This window comes from Strongyloides ratti, scaffold srae_chrx_scaffold0000006 (assembly GCF_001040885.1).
Source record: "Strongyloides ratti genome assembly S_ratti_ED321, scaffold srae_chrx_scaffold0000006".
Classification (NCBI taxonomy): domain Eukaryota; kingdom Metazoa; phylum Nematoda; class Chromadorea; order Rhabditida; family Strongyloididae; genus Strongyloides; species Strongyloides ratti.
In genome coordinates this window covers 208612-220895 of record NW_020171514.1, presented here as the reverse complement: position 1 = coordinate 220895, position 12284 = coordinate 208612, and the positions used below count along the sequence as shown (strand labels likewise).

Below are 12284 nucleotides of genomic sequence, written 5' to 3'. Positions count from 1 at the left end.
GTATATGAGAACTTAAAAAATAAGTACTTCTTTTAATATTTATTATATATATATCAATATCTCTTGTCTCTTGTCACTGAAAATATATCCTATCATTCCTTTGATACTGTTAGCACTTAAAAATATAAAATATATCCAACTAGTTTAATTTACTTTTATCTAAATCATTATTTTTTCTTTTCTCTTTTCATTCTTATTTTCTTGTCAAAATATTCTGTAGAATCAGTTACTTTTTCAATGTAACATTTGAATTCAAAAATTTTCAATAATTACACTTTTTATAAACAATGAATAAAATTTATTTGCAAAAATTTCTTTCTAACAAGATTTTATAAAAAAATTCTTTTATTTAAACATTTAATTGATATATTATTCTTATTTTTAAGATATTTTTATATTAATTGTTGAATTATAGATAAAAATAAATATATATTTTGATATATGACAAATAGAATTTATTACCTAAATTAAATGATTAATATTTGTTAGAATAATAGTTTTGACTCTCTTTTTTTTTAATAATTTATGTTATATGGTATCAAAAAAAAAATTAATTCTGATAATGTATATATTTTGAGATACAATATTAGGCTAATTCAATTTCTATTGTTAATAACTTGTTATGTCCTACTGAAACATAAATGTACTATTACTTATATAGTTGTTATTTAAAAAACTTCTAAATTTTTTATTTCAATTTTATATATATATTTAAAATAAAATATATAATGTAAAGTAATCTTAATATTTTATTACTTCATTTATCCTTTTTTTATACTTTTTTTTTTCAATTCATTTTTTCAACAACAAAAAAAACTATATATTTATTATAAATAACTATTTTATAAAAATTAAACTTTTATATTTTTCTACTAATTCTTTTTTTTTTTTGACTCCACAAAGAAATGTCATTATCTTTGTTTAAAATATAATACAATATATAAATATATACGCATATACTATTTTGTAATTAGGTAGAAAAAAAAATATAAATTTTACGTTTATATTATAAAAACTTTTTTTTTACATATACTTAAAAATTTCTTTTAATAATATAATTTTTAAGTATAAGGCTATTTATTTAATATTTACAATATCTCAATTTTACTTCTTAAATACAATATTATCAATCTCCTAATTCCATAAGGATAAGTAGAATATTTATATGTATATATCAAGCTCTTGTTACGTAAATTTATAAATACATTTATTTACTTAAAGATATATAACTTGGTGTACAGTTTCATTATTTTTCTTAATTAAAATGTGTTCTCCAAAATGATAAAACTTGTTTGAACATATATTATCACTTACATATATAATATTGGATTGTAAGAACTTCTTTATATAGAGAAAATATTATTATTATATTAATATATTATTAGTAGAAAACAAACAAAATTTTTAATCTATTAATTGGCAGTAGTAGTATACTTTATCATTTTGTCCTTATACAAAACACTCCCTCTAAAACTATAAATATTTTTTATGATATTTTATTTATATTATCATTTAACATTATTATTATTTTTCTTTACAAAAATTTATAATAAATTAATAAAGAAAAAGAATTTAATTGTTAAGGAAAAAAAATTTTTTTTTTATTGTTAAATAGTATTGTTTATATGTTATAGTTCTTTTAAGTAATCATTAAAAATTATTAAATAATATATTATTAAAAGAAAATATATAAATTTCCCATCACTTAATTATTAATATTTTCTACAACTTTTTATGTAATAAAATCAAATTATTATATTTTGACAAAACACCCGATACTATATTTATTTTTATAAAATATAAATAAATATTTTATATTTAAAATAAAAAATTTAGTTAAATTTAATTTTTTTTTATCATTTTATAGTTATTTAAGAACAAACTACTATTTATATATACAAAATATATTTATGTTAATATTATTTATTGTTTAAATAGAAAAATATTTAATAAATTTTTTTTATACTTATTGTAGTTGATTTTAACATGACATAATAAAAATATTTTGATAAAGTTAAAAATTTATTTATATATATTTATTTAGAAAAAGTGCCTTTCAGTGATATTTATTATGATTTTAAATTAGATTTATTTTTTAAAATTAGTTACTTTATAACTTATTTCCATTAAAAAAAATTGCAATTTTTTTAAACATTTAAAAGATAAAGTCTATAAAACATCAAAGATAATTACCGACACATTTAGATTTTATAATCTTTGGAAAAAAATATTTTTTATTGTTATTTATGATATCTACGAAATATCACATTTAACAGTTTTATAAGATTAAATGTATAGCTTTTTAAACTGATAACTTTTTTTTTTAATTATGTACTGGTTTTATTTCAAATATATTAATTACTTAGGCATTTATCAATTATAAAATATAAAAAAAAGAAAGCTCTTTTTAGTTAGTGAGACTCAAAAAATTATAAATTCATTTAATAGGATTACATAAAAATGTGAAATTCAATGTTGATCAGATATAGTATTTTATTGATGTTTGACAATTATTTAAAATATTTAATTTTAATGTATTATAATAGGAATCATATTTTAACAATTTCATTTTTCGACTCATCATATATATGTATTTTTTTTTCAAATTATTGTATTTATAAATTCTAATTTGATTGTAATATAATCCAAATTTACACCATTCTTTATATTAAATTTATTTATTAGTACCCCATTTTTAAGTGTTAAGCAAATAACTTTTCATTTATATATATTAGATGTTCGTATTTTAAAAGATTTATTTATTATATGAAATTTAACAAATTATTTTTAAAAAAAAATTCATTTTTACAATTGGTAGTTAGAATTAATCTTATTAGCATACTACTGTAATGTTAGATATATTTTCTAAAACATTTTGTATAAAATAGTTTTTATTATAATTAATTATATTTTTTTAGGTTACTTATTTAATTTTTTTTTGTATTTCCTTCTTCTTTGAGAAGATTTAATAAAGAAGGCAAATTATTATATTGCCACATTTTACTTATATTAAGGAAATATCTTCTATTTGCAGTTAAGAAGGAAAAAAAAAAAGAAGAATATTTTATCAAAATACTAATATATACATATTTATAAGAATGAACAGAAATATTAAATACAGATCAGTTGCATATGGAACATGGCATGTTGGTGATGCTAGAAAATTTGTGGAAGAAAAATTTAATAATCAAATAAATAATATAAAATTAAATGATATTGAATCAAAAATTTATCCACCAAAAGATGAAACAATTATAGATAAAAAAGATAAAAATTTTTTAACATTACAGATATCTTCAGATAATGATATACTATTTAAAGATGAATTAAAGAGTGTAACACCAATAATAGAAGTACCAATTAATTTTAAATTTTTACCAAAGTAAGTAATAAAAAAAAATTTTTAATATTCATTATTATTATTATTATATTTTAATAAATTTTAATAATAATTACTATATTTTTTTTAAGAATAAGTTAAATTAATATATGTCACTTTGTTAATAACATTTAAGCATAGTATATGCTATGTTACATTAAACTAATTTTATTTCTCTTTATAATATGTATAATTTCAAGAAAAATTTGAGATCATTATTTACTAACATATGATAAAATTTATTAAAAGTTTATAATATATTTTACACATTTTATCTTAAAAAAATTACAACATTTAAAAATAGAGTATTTTTTTTAACTAACCAATAACCATATAACAAAAGATGATAGTTTTTTTTTTGTTACATATTAAAATGATTTTTTACACTAACATTTAACTTTTCTTTTTATATTTACTTTAATATTAATTATATATATATATAAGTAAATCATTGTCAATTGTTTCTTAAAAATAAATCATCATTATTTTTAATGTTATAAATAGTAGTTGTTATACTTCATCAAATATATTACGATCTTATCATATTTTTAATGGTACAAAAATAATAATAAATTAATATATTACAATTTTTATAAATAAATAACATTTTTAAATATGTTTATTTTATGATACTAATTAAAAATCATTTTTTATTTTTTTATGAATTTTTTTTTACTTATTATATAGTAAAACAAAAAAAATTAAAAAATTTTAGTGGCCTAATATATGTTTACACAATTTATTGCGTGATTAATACTTTCATTTATTCTTAGATAAAATACGTATAAATAATATTTTTTTATAATATATATTAAAATCATATCATGTTTCCATCATTAAATATATATTTTATAAATTTTAAAGTGATTTAAGATTGTCTTTAAGCACTTGAAATAAATTTTTGATGATCTTAAGCTAACTTTACTATAAGAAATAAAACTTTTATCAGGAAATATAAATATATATAAATATCTAATAGATGAAACATTTATCACTTTAAATTATTATCCTTGATAAAGGATAAATTTATTTATACTTTTATATATTCTTTTTATTAAATAATTAATTTTTATATTTTATTATAATGGTATTTAAATGTAAGTATTTATTATTTTAACTAATATATTATAATATTAATATTATCTAAAATATAAAAAAATAACTATTAAAAATGTATTTATAATTTTTTTTTAAAAACTTTAAAATATTTTTTAGTAAAGAAAAAATATATATATATATATTTATTATACATATATTATTTCTTATCTTCTTTTTAATTAACTTTTTAATTTTAATGTAGACATAAATTATAATTTCATTGATAAAACTTATTTGACCATATAACCGGTGATAAAATAGTAGATTTTCTATATTTGTTCAAGTAGAAATATTTCTTTTTTAGAGTGTTTTTATATAAAACCAACAAAATTTTGCTAACAACATTATAATAATTATATTGGTAGAAGTGCAAAAACCTGTCATTAAAAAAAGTGAATGATAATTGAGAGCTTTTAACTTATTCATTTTTAAACTACTTGATAATATTTTACAAAATTATATTCCACATTTTTTTATATACAAAAACTTATTTTAAATTATATTTTTTAGTTTTGATTATTATAATCAAGAAGATACATTTTTGACAATTTCTACAACTGAAACAGACTCATTACAATTTGACTCATTAAAAAAAAGAAAAAAGATTTCTATTAATAATCAATATTCAATGGCTGATTCGGGAATTGTTGATAATTCTGATTCTTCTCCTGAAGGTGATTGGTACTCATCAACAGAATATATACAATATTGTCAAAAGATGCAACAAACTGCAAATACTGAAGATGATTTTAGTTTTTCATCAACAATACCAAATACCAAAAAAGATGATAATAATGATTGTTGTTCATTGGAGACAATTTATCAAAACTCAGTAAGTTCAACTTCTAATATTCCAATAAAAAATACAAATATTTCTCCTACAATAACATTTAATAATCCATATAATAAACCTTCAAAAGAAACTTCAAAAATAAATACTAAAAATATACCTTTCCCTAAATTGAGGACAACGATGACAGCACCTTGTCAAATAGTTCCTTTAAATAATGATTATACTCATTATAATTGTAAATCTAATAATTTAAATCATTACGAAAGAAATTTTATTATCAATCCTCCTATAAATAATATTCTCTATACTAATTATTGTATACCATATTGTGAAACTAACTATAAAACAATGGTTAATATTTTACCCCAAGAAAATAGTCAATATTCTATTAATTGTAATAATTTTTCGGTGTTAAATGATTCATTTAATAATTCACAAGATAATTCAATTATTATGAAAGAAAATAATAAATATTATACAAATTTATCACCATATGATGAAAAAAATAATATAAAGTATTTCTCAAATAGTATTGATAAAAGACGTGCAAAAAGTGTAGAAGTTAATATTTTACATTCTGTTATTCCAAATGATCAAGGATATAACACAATGAGGATAAAAAATTTAAAAAATCCTTCAACTATTACAATGAAAGATGAATTGAAGTGTGATATATTTTATGATAATACAAATAATAAAAATGAATTTATAAATAGTAGGAAAGATGGAAATCAAATAGCTGACAATTATGATAATAAAAGGGATAAAAGTTTTTCAGCAATAAAAAGTACGAAAAATTTTTTTCAACGTATTTTTAATAATTCATCATCAACATTACCTAAAAAAATGAAAAAAATAAATGATAAGAATGTCTCAAAAAATGAAGATTGGTCAAATATTAATGATAAAAGGACGATGCAAAGATATGGTACAATTCATAGAACAAAAACAGATACAAATTATATCATTAATCCAACAATATATCATGATTTATTAAAGTATGTAACTTTTTATATGTTTATTTTATTTTAATTATTAATATTTAGAAAACAATATCAATCTGATATACATATTAATAATCATATCCATCAATATATTAATGAAAATTTATATAAAGACTTGTCAAATGATAAATCATTGTCACAAAAATCATCCTCAGATAGTTGTTATACTTCAGCAACATCAAGTAACTCGCCAATTTATACATCAAATAATAAAAGTATAATTGATAAATTAAAAGATGAAAGACTAATAAAAGAAAAAGATTATCCTTCTATTGATGATTTTAAAAACTGGAACGAAATTCATACTTATTTAAAAAATGAACTTGTAAGTTAAATTTTGAAAATTTTTTTCTTTATATCAATATTAATTTAATTATATTTATTTTAATTTTTTTATTTAGGAAGTTATAAGAGAAAAGGACAATCGTATTTTAGAACAATTAAGATATACAGAGGAACAGATAAATAAATACAAGAAATCTTTACTATAAAAACTGCTTTTTTTTAATTTTATTAATTTGGTGTATAAAATTAATTTTTACAGATATAAAACTGCAATTTTAACAATATACACACAAACATTTTAACAAGAGTTTTAAAAAGGCAAAGTTATATATATATATATATTTTGTTTTTATATATATGTGAAGATAAAATAAAACAATTATCATGAATTTATGAAAAGATGGTAGAAAAAAAAAGTATATATACAATAATCATGAATAATGATATTATTTTTATCGTGTATTTCGCAAATGCCAAATAATTTTTTTTTATATATAAATGAGGAATTTTATTTCCACTTACATTATCAATACATTGAATCAATGTCACTAAAAACTTTTTTAATGGATGAATATATCAATATATGTTCAAAAGATAAATAAAATAGGAAGAAGAAATATATATATATAATAAATGATTTTCAGAAGACATTGAAAATGTATTATTAATAGATATAATGATACATTTCATTAAAAAAAAATATTATTCTTTAAAATTAAAAGAAGCATTAGTGGAAAGATATATAGAATATATATTGAAAATCATAATCAATTAATATATATTCATATAAAATAATTTCTTTTTTTTTATTTATCTTTTTTTTAACTAAATACATTTTACTAATTAAATATAAAATTTTCAAATTCCATGTTAATTCTTATGTTATTAAGAAATAATAAATTTTTTTTTTGTTATATATAATTAACTTCAAACTACAAAAATAAATGTCATATCAATTAAATTAAATGGTATACATACTTAAAAGTTGCTTAAATGTAAAACAAAATTTTTGTCATGAATAATTTAAAATAATAAAAAAGAAAATAAAAATATTTTAGCAAATTGTTAGAAATTTAAAAGGTAAATTTGATGATCAATAAATAACATTCTATTTTCGCTTGCCTGATAACATTGAAATATAAAAATTGTGATAATTTATAATTAAGACATTATGAAAAAGACGTACTTCATCATGAGTAGTGTAGTTTGTATACAAATGTATATAAATGATTGTATTCTAGTTAGGTCAATAAAATCATTTTTAAAACTAAATATAATAATATGATAAGATAATATTTAGTCATTAGAAAAGTTATATATATATATAATTATTATTGTATACAATTTTATAATATTTTTGTTAAAATAATTTAATATGCATAAAGTATAAATTAATTTTTTTTTTGTTTTTGTAGATATATTTCATTTAACAATGGTACAAAATAAACCAAAAGTTTATGTAATTGGAGTTGGTATGACTTCTGTAAGTTTTAAAATATATTTATTCTTTTAACAATAAAAAATAATTATTATTATAGTTTGTTAAACCACAATCAAGACCTGATTGGGATTATCCAGATATGGTTAAAGAAGCAGTTACTGAAGCATTAGATGATGCTAAACTTAAGTATTCAGATATTGAACAGGCAACAGTATCATGGATCTATGGTAATACATGTTCTGGACAACGAGCACTTTATGAAATTGGTATAACTGGAATTCCAATATATAATGTAAATAATGCCTGTGCTTCTGGATCAACAGGAGTATTTTTATGTAAACAAATATTAGAATCAGGTAATGCTGATTGTGTTCTTGCTGTTGGATTTGAAAAAATGGCACCAGGAAGTTTAGAATCAATGGCAGGAAATTTGAATGATCGTGCCCAACCAATTGAAAAGCACATAGGTGTTATGTCAGAAACTTATGGATTATTCCCAGCACCAATAACTTGTCAAATGTTTGGTAATGCTGGTAAAGAACATATGGAAAAATATGGTACTAAACGTGAACATTTTGCTAAGATTGCTTATAAAAATCATTTACATTCTGTTAACAATCCAAAATCACAATTTAGAAAAGAATTCACATTGGATCAAGTAATAAATGCAAGAAAAATTTATGATTTTGTTGGTCTTCTTGAATGTTCTCCAACATCTGATGGTTCTGCTGCCATAGTTATGTGTAGTGAAGCATTCCTTAATAAACATCCATACTTAAAAAGCCAAGCTGTTGAAGTTGTTGGTATGGAACTTGGTACAGATGAGCCATCAGTATTTAGTGAAAATTCAAATATTAAAATGATTGGTTTTGATATGATACAAAAAATATCACAAAGACTTTACAAAAAAACAGGTATAACACCTAATGATGTTCAAGTTATTGAACTCCATGATTGTTTTGCTCCTAATGAACTTATTACATATGAAGCTATTGGTCTTTGTCCAATTGGTAAAGGTGGTGAAATAGTTGATAAAAATGACAATACATATGGTGGAAAATGGGTTATTAATCCTTCAGGTGGATTAATTTCTAAAGGTCATCCAATTGGTGCAACTGGTGTTGCTCAAGTTGTTGAATTATCAAATCAACTTAGAGGAAGATGTGGCAAACGTCAAGTTCCAAACTGTAGAATTGCAATGCAACATAACATTGGTATTGGAGGTGCTGGTGTTGTAGCTTTGTATCGTCTTGCAAATGGAAATACACAAAATAATCCAATAATGATTAATAATCAATCAGGAACTCTTCGTACAGATGCACTTTTTAAAGAAATTAAAGAAAGAGCTGCTGAAGAACCAGATATTGTTAAGAAAGTTAATGCTTCATTTAGAATAAATGTTGTTGGTGAAAATGGCGTAACAAAGAAATGGACTATTGACTTGAAACAATCTCCACCATTTGTTGGTGTTAATGAAAGTAAAGTTGACTGTGAAGTAACAATTAAAGATAATGATTTAGTTACACTTGCAAGTGGTAAACTTACTCCAGACCAAGCTTTTATGCAAGGAAAAATGAAAATTAAAGGAAATATGGCAAAAGCTTTGAAATTAAAAACTGTTCTTGATCCTAAAAAACTTAAAGCAAAACTCTAATTTTATACATTTAACATAAAAAATATTTTCTTTGTTTTTAACTAACAATTAAAAATAAATATGTTATTATAATATAATACAATTATTAAAAACTATTTTATTTATTTAATAACTTTTCTTTCTTTACAGAGATTTCATAATACATTTGATTAATTTGATTGTATGGCATATATTCATTAACATTCCCTTCATCATATTAAACAATAATAAAATTTTATCCATCAAATGTATACACAATATAAGTATAACTTTTCATCTATAACTATAATTAAACATTCTCTTGTTATTTCTTCCTTTAATCAAGTTACTTCTTACTCCTTTTATTTTTCCTTTTTTTTTTTACAGCAAAAGTATTCTGTAGTTAATTCTTGTTTTGAATCACTTCTTTCATGTAAAAGATTAAATGTTTAATTCCATTGATAATTAAGTATGAAAGATAAGGTTATTTATGCAAGTTTAGTCTCTTAACTTCTTAATATTAATGAAGTTAAGCTTTAAAAAATATTATAAAACAAATAAAAAACACAAGTATAAAGTTATCAAAATTTTATTTGATAAGTGTAACCCAAAAAAAACCAAAAGATATTCGAAAAAAATAATAATCGCTTACCCATGGGATTTTATTTATAACAAAAAAATCGAAAATATATTATTTGCGCATTATCCGAAAAAGCGTATCGCGTTACCCGAAAAAAAACGAAAATGCTTATATGCATATGCTAAAAATAGTATTGCAGTGCACTTAAAAAAAATACCCGTTTAAATTTATTTCCCTCTTACGACCCAAAAAATTTTAAAGCCATATCCAACAAAAAAATGGAATTCTAATAATATAATATTCCTTCCATATGCATTTTTCTTTGTTTTTCGTCACTTGACTAGTAATATAAAAAAACACATCTAACTACTACTTTTATGAATGCTATTCATTAAACCCCATATATTTGATTAAAAATATATTGACAAAAATTGAAACAAACAACACAAAGATATTGGTTTCATAACTAGTTATCATTAAAACAAATTCAAACCATTTTGCTATAAAAATTATTGCAACCACGATTGAATTTAACCCCTAAATAAAAAAAATGTAGTTGGTCGTTAAAAATTACATTTTCCATTGAAATATAATATTCTTTTAAAAAAAACCCAAATTCTACAAACTAATTTCAAAAAAAGCAAACAAATTGTTAAACCAAAGTTGATAATACAATCGCAAAACCCAATTGACTACAAAAAAAAAAGTTTTTTTTTTCACTAACCATAACCATTTGATATACATTAAAACCACACAATACTTGTAAACATAAATTCTCCAAAATTCTTATTACAAACATTTGAAAGGTAATTCAAAAAATTGACTCAATTAAAATAAACTAATTCTCTATAGATTTCTACAAAAATTCTACGCAATTGACAAAAGCATTTATGTTTAACGTTAAATATTAACCACCCCAATAAGTCAAAAGTATACAAAAACATATTTATCCATAAAGACAAACATTGTTATTGGTAATATTTGAAATAAAAAATAATTCTTTTGAAAGTATATAAACATCTATCTTATTTAAGCATAAGTCCCAATTTCAAAATTCAAAAATATATTAGTTTACATTATAAACATTGATTATACATAAATATTTCATAATATATCATGTGATAGTGATATTAAAAAGATTAATTGTAACAAATTTCGTACTTTCAATATATAAAATTACGATAAAAAAAATAATATGCATATATATCAAAAATAATATGTATGAACATAAAAACATAATTTGAAAATAGTGAGTGTTTTCAGCCAAAATATATAAGGTAAAATTATGTATATATAATCAACAAAAATTAGTTGGTTCATAAAGAAATTTTGAAAAATAACAAATCATTTTTTGCAAAAAATGAACAAAAAAAAACGTGACATATAGTATTTTAACGATAATTTGATGTTGATAAATATTTGAAGCATACATATTTGATGAAAAAAAAATAAGAAACAATAACATAAGATTGGGTATATTAATACATTATTGCACATATGATAATGAACAAAAAGTATTTTTGAAAAATATTGTATATGTTTTAAAAATTGTTGATAACACAAAGTAGTCCATATCATTTGTACATATTTTTGTAATTATATATATGTGTAAATTTGAAAAAATAGATAAATATTGCGAAATAATAAATAAATAAAATCGTTACATTTGCATGATATATCATTTTAAAAAATACGAATGTCATTTTGTTTAGAAGTCACCAGTAGTTGAATGAAAATTAATAAAGATTAATATATAATTTAAAAAAAGTTCAAAAATTTGATGTTTGAAAATAGTTAAAAATTGATAATGATAATAAAAATTTGTTATATAATTGAAAATAAAATAATTTCTCCTTTTATATAGGTATACGCATATTAAAAGTATGAAAAAAATATACCACTTGAAAATGTATTTTTTTTATACAGTCCTAATGATTGATTTTAATATTTGTAATTTTACCAAACTGAAGAAGAATAATTAAACATATAAATGTTACCGAATTGTTATAAAAAAATATGCTTTTTGGGAGTCCTTTTTTTGATGGAAAAGTTGATAAAATAATGAATTTAAATAGAAGTCCGTTACTTGATG

The 12284-nt window shown here is 19.7% G+C and overlaps 2 protein-coding genes across 2 annotated transcripts; both read left to right on the top strand.

Moving 5' to 3' along the window:
* Window positions 1–3098: 3098 nt before the first annotated feature.
* SRAE_X000238700 (Hypothetical protein) lies at window positions 3099–6765 on the top strand (the record flags this gene model as incomplete). Its single annotated transcript, XM_024645595.1, has 4 exons — window positions 3099–3382; window positions 4988–6268; window positions 6317–6599; window positions 6676–6765. 4 exons carry the CDS (start codon window positions 3099–3101, stop codon window positions 6763–6765), a joined length of 1938 nt encoding a protein of 645 aa, XP_024499862.1.
* Window positions 6766–7991: 1226 nt separating this feature from the next.
* Window positions 7992–9654, top strand: SRAE_X000238600 (Sterol carrier protein 2; the record flags this gene model as incomplete). The annotated part of the gene is made up of 2 exons (XM_024645594.1): window positions 7992–8042; window positions 8098–9654. The coding sequence occupies 2 exons, from the start codon at window positions 7992–7994 to the stop codon at window positions 9652–9654; spliced, it is 1608 nt and encodes a 535-aa protein (XP_024499861.1).
* Between the last annotated feature and the right edge of the window lie 2630 nt (window positions 9655–12284).